Here is a 24,624-nt window from a genome sequence, read left to right on the forward strand (position 1 = left end):
TTAGAGGATTGGGCAGAAAAAAACCTGATGAGGTTCAACAAGGACAAGTGCAGAGTCCTGCACTTAGGACGGAAGAATCCCATGCACTGCTACAGACTAGGGACCGAATGGCTAGGTAGCAGTTCTGCTGAAAAGGACCTAGGGGTCACAGTGGACGAGAAGCTGGATATGAGTCAACAGTGTGCTCTTGTTGCCAAGAAGGCTAACGGCATTTTGGGCTGTATAAGTAGGGGCATTGCCAGCAGATCGAGGAACGTGATCGTTCCCCTTTATTCGACATTGGTGAGGCCTCATCTGGAATACTGTGTCCAGTTTTGGGCCCCACACTACAAGAAGGATGTGGAAAAATTGGAAAGAGTCCAGCGGAGGGCAACAAAAATGATTAGGGGTCTGGAGCACATGACTTATGAGGAGAGGCTGAGAGAACTTGGATTGTTTAGTCTCCAGAAGAGAAGAATGAGGGGGGATTTGATAGCAGCCTTCAACTACCTGAAGGGGGGTTCCAAAGAGGATGGAGCTCGGCTGTTCTCAGTGGTGGCAGATGACAGAACAAGGAGCAATGGTCTCAAGTTGCAGTGGGGGAGGTCCAGGTTGGATATCAGGAAAAACTATTTCACTAGGAGGGTGGTGAAACACTGGAATGCGTTACCTAGGGAGGTGGTGGAGTCTCCTTCCTTGGAGGTTTTTAAGGCCCGGCTTGACAAAGCCCTGGCTGGGATGATTTAGCTGGGAATTGGTCCTGCTTTGAGCAGGGGGTTGGACTAGATGACCTCTTGAGGTCCCTTCCAACTCTGATATTCTATGATTCTATGATTCTATGATTCTATTCTCCTACCATGAGAGGTGATCCTTTTCGGTCAGGGTAGATACATATTGGGGGGAGCAATAGTGGGAGCTTGCTTTGCTTGACCTCTCCTATGGATTGAAGACTTCAGTCTCCAGGGCTGTCTGTTTTCTTTCATGAACACTGAGTCAGCACCAAAAAAGTTGTATCTTAAAAACACCAGCTGAAAATCTTGCCAATTGTATTGTTAATTGCCTGGCTTAAAAGAGGCAGGTTGCCAAACCTGATCTTTCAACTTCTGAGATGGCGGAAATAAATCAGACATCCGAGGCAGAGTTGGGGTTCAGTTCTTCACTGATTTGTACCTCATGTAGCCATTCGTGTTTATACAAAGTAGTCCAGCCTCTCTGTTACTCAGTATCTTTTATAGTCAATTGCACCAGTGCAAAGTAGGTGGGAAAAGCTACCATTCCGATTTGGTACCATTTCCTGCCCACTGTCACTGGTATAAATGTCTACACAAGCTGCAGGGGAACAGAGAACTAAGCCCAGTGACTGCGGGTGGAAAGTAGGTGGAGTTGAGAAATATGATTAAAAACATAAATGGCTCAAGGCAATGGAGAATCAGACCCATGCTGATATGTATCAATCTTGTCTATGTCTTCACAACAGGGCCTGATCCAAAGCCTATTGAAATAAATGGGAAGACTTCCATTGATTTCAGTGGTTTTTGGATCGGGCACTGTGCTTCTGAGATATATGTGATTGAGATGATAACTCAGTGTGATTAATCTAAATTGACAGACAGATGGTCATGGTCATAGGGAGAAGAATTTGTTTTCCTCTGAAGGGCCCTGTGCTACCTTCACTTATGTGACACATATCTTTGATTTGTGCATAATTTAAATGAGACATGCCATATATCTCGCTGCGATAATGTGAAAATGGAATTCTGCTGTCAGCTGTGTGTGCACTTTGTGGTCTTCCCACTCATGGAATTGTGCCTCATATAATGAAGATGGTGAGAAGAAATAAAAATGGAGCATAACATGCTGAAATGAGCAGTCATGTAGATTGTTCTGATGTTTCTCTGATGCTTATCCAAATCATCCTAACCTTGCGGTCTGTGCAAATGGGCTCAAAGTGTTACAGGAAAAAGATTTCCAGTACTGCCTGTTTTAAATTGGGTAGGAAATATCTCAATTACAGTCTTTCTATCAGTACCTGGACTCAAGTTGTGATTCTTTTCCCTTAAGTTAACTGAAATGTCTTCCAATTTTTTTTAAATCCGTTTTAATTCAGTTCCTAGTGTATTTGAACCTTTTTCACCATCCTTTATGTAGGATGGCAACAACTGGCAAGGAGATAGAACTCTTAATGTAGAAGTTTTATGAAAATGTGACAGGATTGAAATTTGGCCTAGACAAATGTGCCATTAGAGAGAAATAAGAAGGGCTTGGTTCTCCTTACACTATTTTTTTCACTTAGAAATATATGAATCCCTTTGGCCAGATTTTGAACTGTTGGACGGGTGTCAGTCCAGAATAACTCTGCACTCCAGTGGAATTGCCCTTGACTGGTGTAAGTATGAAGAGAATAAAGCCTGATTAAATCCCTGGGAAAGTAAATACTAGAGTTCTAGACTAGATCACTTATGGCCTTTTTTCTCTTTAATTTCTATCTTCCTGAGAATGGCAACTACTCCTTATGGTTTATCCTCCGGTGCTTTGTTCAGTGTTCTCAGAAGTTCTTGCACTAGTGACTCAATGAGACTGATAGCTGAGGATTTAGTCCTAGAATTTTGAACTCCTTGATCTTCAGATATACTCTTTTAGACTTGCTAGTACTGTAGGAAGCTCCTCAACAAACTCTGCATCACTTCAGGTGGGAAAAGAAGAGTTTATGGACCCTAAAAACACCTTTTGAAAAATGCTGAATCTGACATATCCTGTTTTCTAATATGCCTCTTTTGGTCTTTGTATTTTGGTGCCTCTTTACATGCTTAACTTCATTGCAGAAGTTTAACATTTTAATATAAGTCATTTTAAAAATTACATCCATCCAAAAGAGAAAATTCACTGGTAAGGATGGTGCCAGGAAAGCTTTTAGGGTGAGGAGATAAACAGTCAGTCAGTCATTTTATCTTTCAAACACCTCACTTTGTCTCCAAAATTTAAAGTGTGAACAGACATCACGTACCATCTCTACATATTGACCATGCGCTAATTAAAATGTGTGCTGTTTCTGATAGGGGTGGGAGGTGGCTGGGTTCAGTGTAATTTAAATCTTCTCATCTTTTAGACACCACTGGAGAAAACACATGTGCATTATCACCTTCTTTGGATATGATTGTTTAATGTGGTTTCTGAACAAACATCTAATTAAAAGCAAAATGTACTATTGTACACAATTTATTAGCACCCTGCAGGTTCTCTAGCTTAGTTTAAAGAACCTACTGTACTGTTAAGAGATGCTTCTGGCAGGCTGCTGTCTTAAATGACTTGGTACCTATTTTTCCAAGAGTCTTAAATGACTTGGTAGCACCATTATAGGACTAATTATTTATTTTTTGTCCATACTACATTCCAATGGCAGATTTAGTAGCTACTTTAAGAATCACTTATCACAAACTTAAAGTGCAGTTTTACTATCCTAAGTGACTCTAAAAATGGCATTGTGGGATTCCATTTGTATTGTTTCTCAATTTCCAAATCAAATGTTAGTTTAAAAAGTAAATTATTTTTCCCATAAATGCAAGCCGTGCCAGCGTGACCCAGCTCAAGATGAATTTCTTTTTCTTCTTGTGCATCATCATCACTAAAGAAGGTCCTGCAGGTTAAATGAGACCACCAATTTCATCTGTTCAACCCCATTATCTTCATTTGGAATTTAGTTAGCAAATTGTTGGTGTGTCAAAAGGAAGAAAATTAAGTTCACTCAGCTGCAGTGGTTTTGCACTGCTAATAGGAGAAAAGCAGTAAAAACATGTTTGTCTTCACTAGAATAAATAGATATATCTCTGAATATACGCAAGGAACCAGTCAGTTAAGTAACAAGGTGACATTTTGACATAGATACTTTTCAGAATGGAAGCACACTTTAGAAGGTTTGGAGATTCAGTTCAATTTGAATAGCTTGGATATTTGAGAAGTATCCAAACTATGAATTACCTCCTGGATCTGCAAATTGAGTTGAAAAATCTCTAAAGGATGTGATTTTTTGAAAGAATTTCAATATTTTCTCTTTCTCAACTCATGCGATATTTTTGAAAACAAGCAATCAAACAACAAGAAACCACCTCCCAAAAAAGAAAAACCCAGCAATTTCCTCCCCCATATTTTTTTTTTTCAATTTGGCAATTCTGTTTCAAGAAGGCTGGAATCTGAATATGCTGAGGTGCCCAGAAGTGGAAGAGGGAAATAACCAAATTTATGTGAAACTGGAAATAGATTTGCTTTGAGATTTTGAGGGTTTAGATGAGGTTTTTTCCCCATTCAAACGTTTGTTTTCATCTTCTCTCTCTAGATGTCAGGGCCGTGCAGGCCTAATGTTGGCTGCAGGGCCGGCTCCAGGCACCAGCACTGGAAGCAGCTGCTTGAGGCGGCCAATGGAAAGGGGTGGCACATCCGCGGCTTCAGCGGCAATTCGGCGGCGGGTCCCTCAGTCCCTCTCGGAGGGAAGGACCGGCCGCCGAAGAATGAAGCGGCACGGTAGGGCTGCCGCCGAAGTGCCGCTGATCGTGGCTTTTTTTTTTTTTTATTCCTCCCCCCCCCTCCCCCTTCGCCGCTTGGGGCAGAAAAAAGCTGGAACCGGCCCTGGTTGGCTGCAACTTAAAAGCTCCCATACTTGGTCCTGCCTCAGCACAGGGAGCTGGATTTGATGACTTCTCGAGGTCAGTCCCAGCCTACATTCTAGAGGCTCACATTTTTCTTCAGATGTCACAGACTTTTTGTGTGGCTTAAGACAAATATTTAATCTGTCTGTGCCTCACTTTCCTCTGTGTAGAAAGAAAAAAGAAGATTGTAATATTGATGGAATCTGTATAGTAGGGTGGTTGTGAGGTTTAATATTTTAATGTTTGAAGCCCTCAATGGAGATACTATAATGCAAAATATGGCAATAATCTGAAAATCTAATGACCCAAGAAATGAAAAACGGCATTTTTACCACAGTATGTTTACGTAATTAATGTTAAGAGCTGACGTTCCAAGGCTAACAGCTCATACCACAGCTAAAGATGGCAAGTATTTGATGTCTCTCCAGTAATCGCAAATAGATACACAATCCTAAAGTTAATGATATTCCCACTCAGTCAGGCTTGACTTTAAAATGCACTTAAAACTATAAAGAGAAGATCTGCTGGATACCCACTGTTAAAAACATTTTACATTGGAGGTTTGGTTCGTATCCTTCATCCATTTTGTGCTGTGCCTCTGACTTTCATGAAAGTTAAACAAGTGAGGTGAGATTGGGACTCTTTTCTGTGATTTTTATGGAAGTGATATTGTGCCACTGAAGGAATGAGACACTTTTCTCTGAGACAAGGTGGTTGAGGTAATCTCTTTTATTGGACCAACTTCTGTTGGGGAGAGAGAGACTTTTGAACTACACAGAGGTCTTCTTCAGATCTGGGAAAGGTACTCATAGTATCACAGCTACATATAATATTGTATTTAGATCTGTACCATCTAGTTGAGGAACTAGCTCTAGTTGTGGTGTATATGTGTAATAAATTCAGACTGTTATGCATTTTCCATTTGATGACATGTTCATAAATCATATTTAATTTTCAATGATAAACATGAAATTATTTAAAAAAAAAATCTTTCATATGTTAACCAAAATGGACCATCCTCACATTTAGAACTCAAATAATCCAAATAATTAATCTAAATTGAGCTCATCCCTCTGCAGTCTTTAGGAGGCGCACAGAGGCATGGTACTCCTAAAACTGTCACAGAAGGACCTGAATCTGCATGTTTGCCTCCTGTTTTTCCAGGTATCTTCCACTGCACAAGGCTACAGATGCCTCCTCTTAGAGGGGAGGATGCAGAGGAAACTCAAAGGAAGAACCTTGTTTGGGGTTTTATTGGAATTTTTCTCCCTTTCTTCTTTTTCCCGCAGTTGACCTTTAGACACATACTAAACCCATATTTAAATAACTGTAAATACTAATACTAATGAATAGGTGACATTTTGCAAAAATGGCTGTCATTATTATTGGGATTGTATAATGAAGGTGACCTTCCTTTTAAGTGATGACTTCAATCTGAAAATGGTATTGGCACAAATATTACAAAATGTCATCCGAATGAAAAAGGAGGGTGCAGCTGGAGTCGACCCAAGGCTGTCATGTACACAGTGGACTGATTAAAAGCAATCAAAGCTGATCTGAGCTAACCAAATACAGGAGTCCATTCTATAATAGAGAACAAAAATAAAGAGAAAAGGAATGACGTATTAAGCTGCTTGTTGCCACATTTTTCTCTTATGAACTCTGTTTCTTTAAGGGGGAGAAAAGTTCTCTTTTAATGCAAGTGCTTTGCTTTTAGGAAGACTTGCTTGTCTTCTGTATGAGAAGTACCCGTAGTACTTGGCATTCATGCAGGGCAGTGCAAGGGAATATAGTGTTAGAGCAGGTTGGCCTTTAGATAAAATGATAGGAGGGCACAGAACAATTTGTATGTGATAACATTACTTGCTTAAAAATAATAAAAATGTGCATGTTATATGGTCAAAGAAGAGACAGAAGGAAAACTGACAATAGTTAGAAACAGGAAGACAAGGGAAAAAACATACAAAAAATGAACTGCTTGTCTACACAGAGAAACTTCCTAGTATAGTTATACTATTATATGTCCCTGCGCAGACAAGGTTATACAATAATGAGAGTGACTTTTTCTGATTTAATTTATACTATTTGAAAAACAACATATTCCAGATAGGGATTATAGTCTGATTCAACATTCATTGATGTCAATGGCAGTTGGTGGACTCCAAATGAAATTTAATGAATCGGAATGAGGATTTCCGATGGTGACCAATACCATTACTACTTGGCACATGTTGCTAGACAAATATGCACTGATTTCTGCACATAACACACCTGCAGTGGTCAACATGACAAAGTTTAAGTGTGCAACACACCCAAGGTACACACAAATGTTCCTTCAAGATACTTAAAATAGTGTACGATTAATTTATTGTGGGTGAAAAATTATCTATAACCATATTGTCGTGCTTCTTTATTTCTGCTGTAAATAAGTTTCAACAATAGAAGTGAGCTGAGGCTAAGATTGTGTGGAACACTGACCGCTTTGGGACAAAAATGAGTGATATTTCTTGAAATGAGAGTCACTTGAACAAAAAGAGGGACATTTAAAACCTAAAAATTACAGTAATTACCAAAAAGAGTTGTATGACCTGTTGTAGTCGATTCTTATTTGAATTATAGGGAAATGTAGTGGCATTGCTGTATAATAGCTGTTAGCAAATGTTGACTTTGGATGGTGGATACTGTATAAGGCAGATCATAGGATTGATTCTCCCCAATTTTACAGAAGGAGAAACCAAGACACTGGAGTGAAGGGATTTGTCCAAAGCCACACAGAAATTGGCAAAGCTGAGATTGAGAAATAAGAATTCCTGTCTTTTGTTTCGATGCACAGTCTTCCGTTAGACCAAGCTGCTTCCCAAACAAATGTTAGGGTAAATCTACACTTAGTGTGGTGTGTAGACTATAGACACTACATGCTCAGCTAGCATGGGAATAAATAGAAGTGTAGATGGTGAGGCAAACAGAGTACAACTACACCAGTAACTTAGGGTATATACCTAAGCCTCTTTGTTTTCAGCTTAAACCTATTTTAACCGAAAAAATCCTGGGTTTTACAAAAAGTATTATTAGCAGACATGCCAAACCCGCAAAAACAAACAAACAAACACCCCCGTGCAGAAATACGGCTTGTTTTTGGCTTAATTGGCTTGTGAGTGGTTTGTTTCGCTAGTTTTAGCTTGTAGCTTGTTGCTTTCTTGTTGCTTTTTCTTTTTTTTTTTTTTTTTTGATCGGGGGGGCAAGGGAGGGAAAACAGGGAGAGAGAGTCAGGGGTGCACAGCGGGCCCACGACAGTCCCAGACTGCACGCCGGGGGGATCTAGTCGCATAGGGTGTTGGGGTTCTTAGGAATTGGCCTGTTTTGGACTTGTTTTGAAATGGGATTAGCTTGGTTTTTGGCTTATGAAAGTCGGGGTGCTTATTTACCGCATGAAAGTTGGCAACTGTGATTTAGTGTTTCCCCCCCCACTTTTGAGTTATTCCCACATATATAAAAAATAACTCGTTATATCAGAAAAATACAATACATTTCATGAGATATATGTATGATGATACATTAGTCTGTGTGTATATGCAAAGCTGCCTGTTGAAGTAACGCTGTGTATTAGTCTAGATGAAGATAACACAATAGAAAAACAGGCACAAATGCAAACTCTGAAATGCATGCGCATCTGAATGAACTGATGAAACTTACACCCACCAGGGACACATTTCAAGCTGTTAACAGATAATGGTTTAAGGATCTGACACTAAATTGGGAAGAAAATGAAAATCTGTATCAGAATACGTTTGAACACAAGGAAGTATTCAAAATTAAAAAAAAAAAAAACAGGAGAAAAGGATGAAGTTGAGTTTATGTGCTGCAAATGGTGAGGCCCAATTATTAAAATGTACATATTTATAGGCAAATAGTTCTAAGTCTAAATAGTAAACTGTGTTTATTCAAATGAAAAGTTTTATTTGGGAATTAGAAAGCTATTTTTTAAACCCGTTTAAAGGCATTGTGTTTTGAGTTCTGTTTTAGTTCTGCAGTAAGCCACATTGAATTCCATTAGTCAAAGCATTAATCTACTGAATATTTCCCCCGTCCTTCTGTCCACCAAAATAAACCCCGATATTTACCCAGAACAATTAATAGCATTTTTGACCAATTTCCACCTGTTTTTCTTGTTGTAATAAATGCCGATAAAATGCCTGGGGAAAATAAAATAAAAACCAAAAATGGAGGGCCCTATATATCCCCTACACAGCTCAGGTATGTACCCTATCCAAGCAATTCTTCCCATGATACCAGTACTATTCTGCTGCCTCCCCGCTGCCAGAGTCTTTCCCCTCCGTTTTCCCCCCACCAGAGCCTTTCGCTGTGGACTGTTGCTTCCCACCGCAGAGTGGACGCAACCTGACTTTCACTGCAGTGTAGCTATACATACCCTCTACACCACTGCAAGTGTAGACAAGATCACCACAACTCTTAAAGTCCTTAAACCAAGAGAATGAACTCTTTAAACTTGATAGACTTTCTTTGTATCTCTATCTTGTGTTCAGACATTCTGCTTTTTGCAATAAGCTTAGGTAAGTGGGTTATTTATTTTCAAGTTCATTTTGTGCAGCATATTTTATTAAAAAATACAATGTCATATCTCCACTGACTGAAATTACAAATTGGGTTAAAGTAGACATTTCTAGCTGTTGAGGGGCTGAGAGAAGAGACATAAAGTTCTTCTCGCCTGGTGAGTTGGAAATGAGTGGTTCTATTCTATTCAGTTTTGTTATTTGGTCCTCATCACTTCAGTATCTGAGCACCTTCCAGAAGTGCATCGAATTATGTGACTTGCAACTGTTGTGTGATTCTTTCTTACTCTTTTCCACTTCCTAAAGATAAAGTGTTCAGTAGTTTTGTTTGTGGGTTTTTGTTCTTTGCAGAACAGTGAAAATTAAAAGAAAATCTCTGCAGCCATTAGTTTTATTACATCTTAGTATTGGAGAATCTGTGGTTTTTAATATCTTTCCACTCATTTTTTAAAAAAGAAACAGAGTTGCAGAAGAACTTCTATTAGGTCTAAAGAAAGGAAAGTTGTAAGAATACAAATATTACATTTAAGTTTACATATAAAATATAACTATTTTGGAAACCTTAAAACAGACCTACAAATGTAATAAGTGATTGGTCCTAATTTTGTACTAGTGCAATTAAGTTAATAATCCGGACAAAAATATAACTATCATTAATATATGATTAGTGATACAGACTTTTGTTATTTAACATATCTTAGTTTCCCTGGCTTAATTCATTAGACTAACCAGAAAAAAACCCAAAAACCTTTAACTTCATTTTTGTATTAAATGGGTAATAAAATCAGTTGTACTTATACATACTCAGTAGTTACCTTGTTGTGCTGAAATACTGTATATTCCATTAAATGTTGTTTTATTCCAGTGATTGTAGGCAGGGTATGTACATAATAGATGTCAAAGCTGAATAATTAAAGTATGTTTGTTTTTGTTCCTTATTAACTGGGTGAGTTTTGAATATTCCTTAAACCTGGCATCTGCCCACCTGACACATCTTAAAGATTTAGAAAAATAATTTAAATAAATCTTACCCTCTTTGTAAGATTGATCTCAATGACAGCCCCATTATAATAATTGCCATTATGCCAGTTATGTTTGTATGTGGGTGATACAAACCGTATGAAAACAATATGTGGTCTGAAATGGCCTGAATTTCATTACCTTTTTTGGAATTGTTTAGAGGCAATGAAGAGATTTGATAGCTTCTCTCTAATCTTTCAAATTTAGCTAGCTACAGTGCTAACAATACATCAGCTGCAGTATAACATTTTTACATTTGTAAATAACTCAATGGGTTTTTGTGAATAGACTTTAAGAGGTGGTATAAACCAGAATAAAATTTTAAATCTTTCCAGAAAAAAGAAAATTATTTTTAAAATGAATGTTAGGCACTGAAGTTCATAGGGAGACCTTCCACTGATTTAAATGGCCTTTGCACAAGGCCCATAATTGGTATATGAAGGCCAAATTCAGTTCTGTTACACACGGTTGAAATATTATAACTCGGAGTAGAGTGGGGCCCTGTGAGTTTCATGTACCATCAGAAATACAGCATGTTCTTTCTCTCTTTGTGTGAGAGAGTTAGTACACACAGATAGACAAACAGAAAGAGATGTGCAGACAGATTCTCCACTTGTTCCTGCAAGTGAACTAAAATGGAAAGAAATACAAGAAAACTTTAGTAGAAGTGTGAGATGTGAATGGTGTAATTTTTGCATCTTTTTTTTGGTCTTACATTGTCATCATGTAACAGATTCCTTGCTAGAGGCTTTTGTACTGTGTACAGGTGTAAATAATTATCTTCATCGCTCCCATCCTTTGTTTTGTATTAGGATATTGTCTCCAAGATGTTTAATTTAAACTGTTGAGTATAATATTCTCTCTCTCGCGCGCGCTCTCTCTCCTTTTGTAGTGTTTTTTGTTTTCAGCTACCATTTTACAAAAAAAAGATTAGTAGAGCTGGTCAGGAACTGCGTTCTGTGGAAAATTCTGAATTTTTTTTTTTAAAAGGTGAATCAGAACAAAAAGCCACAATTTTGAAATTTCCTATGAAACAAAAATTCTGAAAAATTGGAGCTATAATATTTTCAATAATGCTGAATCATCTAATTTAGATAAATTTGTCATTAGTTAAGATAAAGCATTTAATTTTAACTTTAGTGTGCTGATTAATTTTAATTTTGATATTCTATTAACTATTAATTTTAATGTATTTATATGTATCATATTTAGCTTTATATTTGGGTAATCAAACAATTAAAAATTAATCACGATTAAACTTGAGATTACAAAAAATTGATTAATCACTATTTTAATCACACTCTTAATAGAATACCATTTATTTAAATATTTGTGGATGTTTTTCTACATTTTGAAATATATTGATTTCAGTTACAACATAGAATACAAAGTGTACAGTGTCCACTTTATATTATTTTTATTACAAATATTTGCACTGTAAAAAGTGCATCTTACGAATGTAGAATTTTTTTTTACATAACTGCACTCGAAAATACAACAGTGTAAAATTTTAGAGCCTACAAGTGCACATTTGTAAGTTGTACTTGTATGCAGTGAATTGGAAAATACTATTTCCTTTATCTTTCTTAATATTAAATATTAATATTTAATATTACAAATATTTGTAATAAAAATTATACAGAGAGCACTGCACACTTTATATTCTGTGTTGTAATTGAAATCAATATATTTGGAAATGTAGAAAAACATCCAAAATATTTATGATAAATGTAAATTGGTATGCTATTCATTTAACTGTATTATTAATCACAGTTTTAATCATGATTATTTTTTAATCAAGTTAATTTGTTTTGAGTTAATTACTTGAGTTAATTGTGATTCATTGACAGCCAATATATATTAATAATTTAATAGAATATGAAAAATTGAAACAAAAGGAATCAGAACATTGAAGTTGAATGGAAACATTTACCTTATCAAAAGAAAATGTTTTACCTTATTGAAATGAGAAAGCCAAAACGATTATTTTCAACTTTTAACCATCAAAAATGTTGCTGAAATTGACACAGTCCTGTGAAAAACTTAGATGAAATGTGACAGAAAGCTGAGTAAGTTCAAGGCCAGAGATCTGCTTGAGAGAAGGCCGTCATGCACTCATTTTGGCTCTGATCCAAGAGACTTCTATTGACTGCAATGGGAGTTGAATAGGATTGCCAACTTTCTAACTGCACAAAACCGAACACCCTTGCCCTGCCCCTTTCCCTAGGCCCCACTCCTGCCCCTTCTCCGAGACTTGCTCCCACTCACTCCATCATCCCTCCCTCTGTTGCTCTTTCCCACCATCATTCTCTTGCTCATTTTCACCTGGATGACGCAGGCAGGAGCGGCGCCAGGGTTTTTGGCGGCCTAGGCGGGTGTCCTTCCGCACTCCCGGTCGTCGTTGGCAATTCTGTGGTGGGGGGGTCCTTCCGCACTCCCAGTCTTCGGGGCACTTCGGCGGCGAGTCCTGGAGCGAGTGAAGGACCTGCCACAGAATTGCCACCGAAGACCCGGAGCGCGGAAGGACCCCCCGCCGCTGAATTGCCACCCCCCCAAATCCTGGCACCCTAGACGACTGCCTAGGTCGCCTAAATGGAAGCGCCGGACCTGGGCGCAGGGGGTTGGGGTGCAGGAAGGGGTGAGAGCTCTGTCTGGGGGTGCAGGCTCCGGAGTGGGGCCAGAAATGAGGGGTTCAGGGTGCAGGAGGGGGCGCTGGCCTGGGGGGTGGAGCCAAGGGGTTTGGAGTGTGGGAGGCGGTTCCGAGTTGAGGCAATGGGTTGGGGTGTGGAAGGAGGTATGGGCTCTGGGCTGGAGGTGTGGGGCCAGAAATGAGGAGTTCAGGGTGCGGGAGAGGTGTAGGCTCCAGGAGGGAGTTTGGATGTGGGAGGGGGCTCAGTGCTGGGGCGGGGGGGTTGGAGTGCGGAAGAAGGTGAGGGGTGCGGGCTCTGGACAGCGCTCACCTTGGATGGCTCTCTGCAAGCGGCAACATGTCCCTCATCTCCTAGGCAGAGCAGCCAGGTGGCTCTGCATGCTGCCTCTGCCCGCAGGTGCTGCCCACTGTAGCTCCCAATTTGCCGTGGTTTCTGGCCAATGAGAGCTGTGGAGCCGGCGCTTGGGGCAGAGGCAGTGCACAGAGCCTCCCTGACCATGGGAGCCACAATGGAGCCAGATAAGGAGCCTGCCAGCCCTGCACCAACCGGACATTTAATGGCCCTGTCAGAGGTGCTGACCAGAGCCACCAGGGTCCCTTTTCGACTAGGTGTTCCGGTCAAAAACCGGATACCTGGCAATCCTTTCTAATCAACTGTTGCCACTAAATTTGGCACATTTGGTGTACTATTACTGTTGATCTTAGGAAAAAGAACGGTAGGAATAAATCTGATGATCAATAACCACCTGTAAATGCTACTTTCCGGCAATGCCGAAGAAGGACAGGAGGCACTAGATATGGTTTTAATTAGGCTGCAATTTTATTCTTTAAATATCTGGGAGTACCCATCATATAAAATTATATAGTGCAGGTAATTCCATAATCCTTTCCATATCCTTGGGGGGCTGCCCTCAGCCCTTCCCTTATTCATCCTGGTCCCAGAACAACCCACTGCTGGGGCCTGCCAACCCAATATGAGGGATAAGGGGGGCTATAAACAATTGGGGGGTTGACTCCCTGCTGTATCAGTTGTAAGAGCCCCAAACCCACCTTCTCTGCTCCTTAAAAAAAATACCTCATTTAAATCCTTTGCTAATCCATTTTATCTGATTATTATAACCATTCCCTATGGAGTATTTGTACTGGACATCCACCACAAGCTTACATAATGAGTTGTGACATGCTAGCCCAGTGGTCTCCAACCTTTTTAAGAATTTGATCACTTTTTGAATTCAAGTGCAACCCAGGTTCTACCTCAAAGAAAATGTTGAAATAACAGTAATCACACAAACCCAAACACCCTTGCCCTGCCCCTGCCTCGCCCCTCCCCTGAGGCCATGCCTGTGCCCCGACCCTTTTCTGAGGCCTTGCCCTGCTCACTCCATCCCCCCTCCCTCCATCACTCACTGTCCTCTACCCTCAGTCGCTTTCACTGGGCTGGGGCTGAGGGGTTCAGAGTGGGAGGGGCTCCGGGCTGAGCCTGGGCAGGGGATTGGTGTGCAGGAGGGGGTTCAGGCTGTGGGCTCTGGGAGGGCGTTTAGTGCAGGAGAGGGGCTTAGGACTGGGGGAGGGGTTGCAGGGTGCCCGCTTGGAGGGGGATCAGGGCTTGGACAGCAGGTTGAGAGGTGCTAGGGTTTCCTGGCTTCTATTTATTCTAGGAAGGGCTGGGTGTAGAAGGTTGAAGCTTAAACATATTGGACATTACAATAATGTAACTTGTGACCTTCAACTCATAACAAATACTTACTGTATGTACACACAGGGCCTGTTCCAAAGCCCTTTGAAGCCATTCCAATAACTTCAGTGAGTTTGGTATCAGACCCATTAAAAGTTACATGATATGGTGAAGCCACTGAAACAAAAGAGATGTGAAGGGCAGTGTGTGGACAGATGAGAGGAGTGAAGGGCTGAGCACATTGATTGTAGTAATGCTGAGGTTTGCTCTCGCTTGTCTGCTGAAAGGACCTTGTTTTAAAAAAGCGGGGGAGGGAGGAGGTAGAAAAATCTATGTAAAATATTTTAATATAGAATTTTTAAATCTCGGTTTATTATTGAAAGGGTGAAGCTTTAGAAAATTTAGGTATTTGATATGAATCAGTTTTAAAATCAAGATGATGCTGTTCCTTTAAAATGATTCATGTTCTGATCTTAACTCATGTTCTGGAGTAACTTTTTGGGGAGAATTCTGCATTTACACTAGTGTAGCTGAGATAAGAATCTTTGCTGTTTAAACATTGCAGTGTCCTTGAAGTATTAATTCCATATACATATAAATGGTTGCTGAATACATAGCATTCTACCAGTTATTCTCTTCTATATACCACAATCTATATGCTGATTCTTATAACATGCTCATCTCTGTAGTATCGGAGCACCTTTAAGCGTATTAAGCAATATGAACTAACATCTGTCACGTGTTCTCTCATGGTCTCCCAAGCAGGGCCGGCTCTGGCTTTTTTGCCGCCCAAGGCAAAAAAGCCTCCCACCGTGCGTCACCCCTCCCCAGCGCGGCAGGGGAGGGCACCAACTGGCTGGGGCGGCGGGCGGTGAGCCCGCTGCGGCTCCGCTCTCCCCGGCGGCCAGAGCGCCGGGGGGAGGGCTGCGAGCCTGCCGCTGCTCCGCTCTCCCCGGCAGCCAGAGCGCTGGCGGGAGGGCTGCGAGCCCGGCTGGGGCTCCACTCTCCCTGGCGGCCGGAGCGCCGGGGGGAGGGCAGCGAGCCCGCCCGTGAGCCGCTCTCCCTGACCGGCCGGAGCGTCGGGGGAGGGTGGCAAGCCCGCCGCGGCTCCGCTGGTGGCCGGAGCCCTGGGAGGAGGGCGGCGAGCCCGGCCAGGGCTCCGCTCTCCCCGACTGGCCAGAGCGCCGGGGGGAAGGCAGCGAGCCCATCGTGGCTCCGTTCTCCCTGGTGGCGAGCCCGACTGCGGGCCGCTCTCCCCAACCGGCCGGAGCGCCATGGGGAAGGTGGCGAGCCCGCCGCGGCTCCGCTGGTGGCTGGAGCCCTGGGAGGAGGGCGGAGAGCCCGGCCGGAGCGCCACTCTCCCTGGCGGCCTGAGCCGGAGCACCGCGCTGCCCCCTCCCCCCTCCAGGTGCCGCCCCAAGCACAAGCTTGGTGGGCTGGTGCCTGGAGCCGGCCCTGCTCCCAAGGGGGAAAAGTGTGTGCAGTAGTGTTTTGGATTGGATTTTTTAAAATCTATAAACATATAGCAACATCTGTTCATCCATCCAACTACACCTGTTGCTGTATATTTGTTAGAGAAGGCAAGATAAAATAACAGTACCTTGCAGAAATTAGTGAGGTTTGTGATGGTCCTTTGTTCCTGTGGGACCTTGTTGCACAATCTTCTTTTGTCAAATAGATTAATATATTGTCTCATGTGAACAGGAGTACTGCTTACAAGTAAAAATAGACATCACTCTTAATGCACTCAGTAGAATCTCATCTTCAGGAAGAAAGAAAAGCTGCCATTTGGATGAACGCTGTGAGACTTGTAGACAAAAGGTGTGCACAGATGATTGTCAGTTTGGTAGTACTTTTCAAATCTTTTCATTTTGCAGTCAGAAACACAGGAGTTCCCCACTTACCAGGTGGTGTAATATCAATATTAAATTGATTAATGAATATAGCAAGAGCAAAACATTGTATCCTAGTTGTGTCAGCAGAATTTTAAAAGGTTTATGATGTAAAATTATGTTTTTGGCATTTATCCTCATATACCCTGGCAGGAGCATTGTATTGTAAACATACCATAGTATACAATTAAAGTATACATACAGCTATACTCTATAGCTAAGGCTACGATGTAGTCACGGGTATTTTTAGTAAGTCATGGACAGGTCACGGGCAATAAACAAAAATTCATGGCTGCTCTGGCTGACCTGAGGCCGTAGACTGGGGCACTGCCGGGGCCATGGACCACGGAGTCTCTGGCTGCCCTGGGACCGCTGCCGGGGGCTACTAGAGCAGCAGGTGATGTGGCTGCTTGGGCGGCCCTGGGGTCAGCCACACTGGCCCTTGCAGAAGTCATGGAGGTCACGGAAAGTCACAGAATCTGTGACTTCCGCAACCTCTGTGACAGACCTAGAGCCCTAACTGTAGCACTTGTCGCTTGCTACAAATCAGAGTCTTACACTTGAAGACAAATTTTCACTTCAGATAACTGCTACAGTGACCATCCTGATGCCATAATCAGATGTGGCAAAGGTTATTAGCAGCAATGATTTTGAAGTTGCAGAGTCTTCGTTCTTACGTGATTGTTATATTTGGACTTTGGGATTTTACATTAAAATTACTTCACTTGGTAGCAGAGTTCTGGGTGTAATTTTTCAGTTGCAATAAGGAAAAAAAATCTAAAATGTTAACAAGCTTTCCTCATTGTAATGTCAATTGTTTTTATAAAAGAAGAACAGGAGTACTTGTGGCACCTTAGAAAGTACTCCTGTTCTTTTTTTTGCGGATACAGACTAACACGGCTGCTACTCTGAAAATTGTTTTTATGTTTAACATAGATTAGCTTTTGATCATAGGACATTGGACAATAAGAAATCTTGGTGTGAAGATGCCTAGGCTGTTAAAAAGTATTATAGTATGTCAGAATAGACAACAATTACGTGGGGAAGCTTCACTGAGGAATCCGATTGAAGTATACATTTTGACATTACGAAGGGATGGTTCAGTTGTGGCAGCTGTTCCTTGTGGGCTTGGATATGGTAGTTAGTACTTTTATTTTACCACATTAATTTGCTTTTGTGTTTTATCCTATAGCCTAATTGTAAGTAATATCTAAAGTAGATGCTTCATTTTTTCAGTGGAAGCTTAAACAGTAGGAAATTAAGAATCACCCTGACAGGGTTGTCAAAAGACTATTTCTTATAACCGTTCTAATGAGGGAAATTATCTGAAGACTTAACTTCATAGTTTGGTGACACTGAAGGGTTTTCCTGACTCTTTTCTAATGCATTTCCACTTTCCATCATCATTTCCAGAGAGAAAGTTTGAACAGAATAACAATTGTGTTAGTGTATTTTACAGTTCTTTACAGGGCTGTGTTTGTGACTAGGGTGGATTGATATAAATCAAAGTGATTTAAATAACTGATTTTATTGGTGATTTAAGTCAGCAAGCAGGAAACCTTGATTTAAATAATTGACTTTAATTGTGTTTTGCATTTGTACTTTTTAAGTTACCTTTCTAAAGAAAGGTTGATTCTCATTGGTTGGTAACCATGAAAACATGTTGCAATTAAATGTAGCTTTTACACCAAATTTGGTGTTTGTTGTTGGTAACCTGGAAGATAAACTATATCTATACACATTTAAGACTTACATAAAATAGCTTAGGTTAACTTACATTTATTCAGATTCTTAAGTTTTACTCATTTTGTATTAGAAAATGATGAATGATACATTTCATATTTACGATATTAATTTTTGTGTGATTTGTGTCAAACTCTTTGGATAGAAATTCAAATTAAGTTAAAATGTACAAACAGCATCTTCAGGTTTTGTTGTTTAATAAAATTACCTTAAAAGTGCCAAATATAAGAAAAAATGTGTATCAAAATATGGTTTGCATTTAAAACTAACTGATTTATTAAACAAAGGAATGTTATATGTACTTAATTAATTTAACAGAATTTTTTTTGGTCACCATGTCATGCAAGATTTTAGAACTAGTAGATTGCACCCTCTTACCTAGTTTTATTTCATAGACTGAACGAGAAAAAGGAGCTTTCCTACTTTTTCAGCTCCCAATTGGTTTCTAAACTTCGAATGAACGAGACATTGAACTGAACGATTTGAATCAATGACATGAAGAGAATATTCTCTCTGCATCTGCTAATGCTGTTAAATACTGGTTTAGCAGTTCGACCAACTCTGGTTCCAGATGCTTAGCGTGACCTCCAGCAGTTCAGTGCTTTGACTTTCTTTAACTGGCAGCAAATATGTACTTAATATTATTTCTTGTGTTTAATTTAAATAATTGTAATAGATTATAGTAAGTTTAGGCCTTAACATCGATTATAAATTTATTTTTATATATGTTTATTTAAAAAAAAAAATAAACGCGTATTAATTTATTTATTTTTTTTAAATCTGGATTTTTCAATTTTTCTTAAAATATTTTTATCCATCCGGCTTGTGACTTAAATTATAGCAAAAACTGATTCTAACATGAACTAATTGTTGCTCAGTTTAATGCAAAATCAGAATGTACAGACATTAAGGTTCCTAAATCAGTGCTGCTGATGAACATATTCAGTTTTCCTCTGACTTTAGGAATTAAGATACTTCTGTGATATAACAGCTGACAAATGCAGACTTTTTTTTTTTAATTTACCTCTACTTTGGCAGCAGTGCAATACAAATTAAAATAAACTACATTTTAAAAAGTGTATGTGTATGCACTGGAAAGATCTTTTTAAATAGGAAACATTTTAGTCTAGGAACCCTGTACCAATGACCATTCTTCTGGCATGTAGTAGAGGAGGTATCCGCAACAACTTATCAATAGAGTGTGTTAATTTCCTGATGTCTGATTTACTATGATTTTATTTATGCTCTGTATGTAATACAAAATTCTGAGCCTGTCATTGATCATCGTAAACTGAAATGGAGGATGCACCCATCATCTGACAGGAAGCTGCCTTCCCAGTATTGTCTGATTTGGTAACCAAAACCTTAATTCCCCAGGTTCCTTACTTTATAATAAGCATTGGGTTCAAGGTTTTCAAAATAAGATTTTTGTGGGGCACATATCTATCTTGTCTAGGTATTTATATGTACTCATTACCAAGGTTTCTGAGTGACACAATGACCACTAACACCCGATAAACAGTTTGATTTGTATGAAAGATCATGCCTACAGGTCTTGGGAATGATGACTATCTGAGACAAAGCTTTCTAGTGAACCAGTCACCCTGTGTCTGGTACCATTAGTCAATGATCTCAGTTCATTTCACAGTAGGCAGGTGTTCCCATCACAAAAACCACCACCGCACTTGCTAGAAATTGGTAACCTCATTGTTAATCTGAGCAGAGGAACAATTTGAAGATTCATCCTACAGGAAATAAACAGGGCCAATTCTCCTGTTTTAAAAGCAGTGATAATTAAGATGAATGTAACGAGAAATGTGCAGCATCTTTAATCCTCCATTATATTTTCCAGTGTCTGCATTATAACAGGAGCATTGTTCATTCCCTGTATTGGTCTCAATAAGATCTAAAGACAATCCTGGTGCACAAAATAGTCAGAATGGTCCTCACACAAGCTGTGGATCAGAACTGTAACAATTGAATATTTTGTAAATTATTGTATGAAATGTAACATTCCTTCCTCCGGAGTATGTCATATCCTTTGGGTAAACCCCATAGTGACTACATCCCACACAGCCCCTGGAGATCATCTCTTTACAGGAAACTTATTGCACTGTTTTGACACAAGCTAAATATGAGTCAACAGTGTAATGCTGTTGCAACAAAAGCAAACATCATTCTGGGATGTATTAGCAGGAGTGTTGTAAGCAAGACACTAGAAGTAATTCTTCTGATCTACTCCGTGCTGATTAGGCCTCAACTGGAGTACTGTGTCCAGTTCTGGGCTCCACATTTCAGGAAAGATGTGGACAAATTGGAGAAAGTCCAGAGGAGAGCAACAAAAATAATTAAAGGTCTAGAAAACATGACCTATGAGAAAAGATTGAAAAAAATTGGTTTGTTTACTCTGGAGAAGAAAAGACTGAGAGGGGACTTGATAACCGTTTTCAAGTACTCAAAAGATTGTTACGAGAAGGAGGGAGAAAAATTGTTCTCATTAACCTCTGCGGATAGGACAAGAAGCAATGGGCTTAAATTGCAGCAAGGGCGGTTTAGGTGGGACATTAGGAAAAACTTCCTAACTGTCAGAGTGGTTAAGCACTAGAATAAATTGCCTAAGGAGGTTGTGGAATCTCCATCATTGTCCAACCTGCTCTTAAAAATCCCCAAACAGCTGTCAGGGATGGTCTAGATAATACTTAGTTCTGCCTTGAGTGCAGGGGACTGGACTAGATGATCTCTCGAGGTCCCTTCCAGTTCTATGATTTGCCTAATAATCACATTAAAAATAGCTGTTTTTTCCCGTAAGATTCCTGTTTTTATAACAAGATTAACCTGATTTTTCTCCTGTTTCTTAGAAACTGAATAATTTTCACGTTATTTCCTGTATATTTAGCCATTTTTATTTTATTAAATTATTGTGCTTTTGCAAGTTGGCTGTAGAGACAGGAGGCAAATCAGTGTTTTAACTCAAAGACTAAGGGGAAAATGTTATTAGCTGATATTCTTTTTTTTTTTTCCTTATTCATTTTGCCTGTCTGAAATTTAACCTAAACAAGACTTTTAAAGTATTATTAGAAAACTAATTAATTGTAATAGTTGGCTTTTTTAAAATCTATGACATAGACAAAATTTTTACCCAGCAATGGTTTGTTTAGAGACACTTCGAGATGGAATAATTTAGTCTTTATTGCAGGTCACATCTAGCTTTCTTCTGTGCCAAGTCTAACTGTGCCTGACAAGTATAAGTCAGACAAAGAGAGGTATTGAACGGAGGCTAGATAGCTTATTTCTCTTAGGGCCCATTAGGTTCGTGTTGAATCATAATGATCCTAAAGGAAACAGAAAGAATAGTTCTTTATCTGCACAGGATGGCAGAAAAATGTCTGCAGAGAATAAACCAGATGTGTTTTACCAACACTTAATAAAAGAAGTATTGACTGGCATTTCCTAAACACACAACAGACCATTTCAGCTTTTCTTGCTCAACCATTTTGATATGTCCACGTGAAAAGAGCCAAAACAGTATAATTCAGTAACAATTTTACTTGGTACTCAAGTATATGGTTCCCAAAACTTGCATACGTGTTCTGTTTATTTGATAAGTATTTGGGACTGATTCGTGACATAAAATGATCTCAATCTGTATGTGGACATGGTCTTAAAGCAGTTGAATGATTAAACTGCAGTCAAAAAAAAAGATGACTGTACATCACTTTCCTTAAAGGAGACAAGCGAATACTGTGGAGCCTGACTAAAGGTCAGAAACAGTTGTGTTCTCCTTGCTTCCTGTTGAGAGAAGTCCATGGGGCCCAGAGCAGTCACGAGGGTCTTACCCTGCATTGTACATTGCGGGATCAGAGTTGAGAATTGTACCTGCATTTATGAACCCTTGGTAAAGCTGTGTGAATAATGGATTATGTTGGTTTGGTGGCGATTCTGAAAAATTTAAAAAAATGTTCAATTTCTAACAGAAAATTATTTTTTATATATATAAAATTTATTTATTTATTTTTGCACATCAAAAAGTGTAAAAATAACGTTGGGTGTTAAACTAAACATTTAGATTTTGACTGTTTTAAAATGTTTCTAAAACTAAAGAAAACTTCGAAAGAAAAAAATCCTTTTGAACTGAAAAATGGAACCAATTTGTTCTGAAAATGTCAAAATGAAACTTTTTTTTAAAGTAGCTTTTTCAACCAAAACAATTTGGCAGAATGGACAAGAATTAATTAAATGTTTTGCTGGTGCAGAATGTACATTTTTCACTGGGGAAAAAAAATGGTGTCTGAAAAACTATGCCCATCTCTAATCCTTGTGTTCAAAACAAGGTTGATGTGATATATAACAGAAACACGAAGGAAACCAGAAATTTGTTTGGGGAGTGTGTGTGTTTCCCACGTTTCCTACATATCCACATATTTCCTGGTGGTTTTTCATTACTGTGAGGATTACTGTGTTCAACAATGACATTATACTTCACCTCTTCTAGGTTGCTTTGGCAGAATTTTATGTAAAATAGGACAGAAGATGTAGAAAAATATGATGTGAAGGCAGAGATGTTGAATACATAAACAGAGAAATACGAATTTAATGTAAGATTTTAAAACACTTCAATTTATTTTCTATATTAATTTATTCATACTGTATCCTACTACAGTATAACTTATGCAGTAATTGATTACAGTGCTGTATAGGGTGACTCTATAAAGCAAGGGTTCTCAAATATTTTCAGAGTATGGGACACTGCTTAATGGTGATTTTTGCTATGGATGTCTCCTTTCCAATTCATAATTTCATAACATCTCTGTGGCAAATACAGTGATGAGGAGAGCCAACACAATTTTAGCTCTGTATGGATTTGAGAACTGCTACTTTAGGACTCTTTCTGTTGTGCCTGGTGGTTTTTTTTTTTTTTTTTTTTTTTTTTAAACCATACTGAAAACACTTTGTTTTCCTACATTACCGTATATGAAGTTCTGAAAAGAAAATGTGTATTTTTTGGCCTAAACTTGAAAATTTTTTATTTGGAAATGCTGCCATGGTGCTGTTATAGTTTGGGTTCCTCATGTCTCCAGTCTCCTATGTGAAACACTGCAGTCTCCCCTCTTGCTGGACTGTGTAGTCTGACAAAAAGTCAAAAGTTTTCTGTGGAAAGCAATATTTTTTTCAGTGGTGGCGGAGAAGCTCTTTTTCCACCAATAAACAGTTTTGATCAGGACTAGTAAGGACTATACTCTTCATGGGTCATTGCTGTGATTTGAACCAGGATCTTCATATCATACACCTCTACCATGTAATCCAAAGGAGTAACTTCATTAACTGGCAGTAATAGTAAAATGTTGTACTCTGTGGCTGCTGTTCTTTTCAGGCTGCCTATTAATGATGGATGCATATTATGCTGTACTAGTGGTTTACAAAAAGAACAGGAGTACTTGTGGCACCTTAGAGACGAACAAATTTATTGGAGCATAAGCTTTCGTGGGCTACAGCCCACTTCATCAGATGCATAGAATGGAACATATAGTAAGAAGACATATATACCAGAGAGGTTGAATTTTGTACTGGATTTTGAATGTTATGTTTCCTGATGTCAGATTTGTGTCCATTTATTCTTTTTTTTTTTTTTGTCAGATTTGTGTCCATTTATTCTTTTTGGTCACTCAGTAACAGACTTAAAGGTGGCAATTTTGCAACAGAAAAGCTTCAGAAACAGATTCCAACGAGAAACTGCTGAGCTTGAATTCATATGCAAACTAGATACCATTAACTTGGGTTTGGATAGAGACTGGGAGTGGCTGGGTCATTACACATATTGAATCTATTTCCCCATGTTAAGTATCCTCCCACCTTCTTGTCCACTGTCTAAAATGGGCCATCTTGATTATCACTACAAACATTTTTTTTTCTCCTGCTGATAATAGTTCATCTTAATTAATTAGCTTCTTACAGTTGGTATGGCTACTTCCACTTTTTCATGTTCTCTGTGTGTATATTTATCTTCTTACTATATGTTCCACTCTATGCACCTGATGAAGTGGGCTGTAGCCCACGAAAGCTTATGCTGAAATAAATTTTAGTTTCTAAGGTGCCACAAGTACTCCTGTTCTTTTTACGGATACAGACTAACACGGCTGCTATTCTGAAACTAGTGGTTTCCAGAAGCAAGTTGGCACCATTTAACACAAAATAATAATTAATGTGCTGTAAGACAGGATTCTCTCTGAAATTTACTCCCTTTATCCCTTTACTGAACGAGCTTGATCCTACAATGTGTTAAGTGCTTCGTGAGAGGAGGTAAGTGCCTTTAGCTTAAATTCCACTTAGTTGTGAATTGAGATTGCAACCAATGGTGTCAATGCATTGCCTCTCTCAAATTGTTCTGTAAGGCCTGGTCTACACTAGGAGGTTGTCGAATTTAGCAGCGTTAAATCGAATTAACCCTGCACCTGTC

At 39.3% G+C, this 24,624-nt stretch overlaps 1 protein-coding gene across 1 annotated transcript in view; it reads left to right on the plus strand.

The window, feature by feature from the left end:
- The window catches only part of CACNA2D1 (calcium voltage-gated channel auxiliary subunit alpha2delta 1), a 676,857-nt gene that overhangs the window by 314,402 nt on the left and 337,831 nt on the right, over window positions 1-24,624 (plus strand). Inside the window, exons 5-6 of the mRNA XM_034765627.1 lie at window positions 4,200-4,217; window positions 6,215-6,241. Of these exons, the coding sequence (XP_034621518.1) occupies window positions 4,200-4,217; window positions 6,215-6,241 (45 nt within the window). The remainder of the gene's footprint in view (window positions 1-4,199; window positions 4,218-6,214; window positions 6,242-24,624) is intronic.

Source organism: Trachemys scripta, chromosome 1 (assembly GCF_013100865.1).
Source record: "Trachemys scripta elegans isolate TJP31775 chromosome 1, CAS_Tse_1.0, whole genome shotgun sequence".
NCBI lineage: Eukaryota > Metazoa > Chordata > Testudines > Emydidae > Trachemys > Trachemys scripta.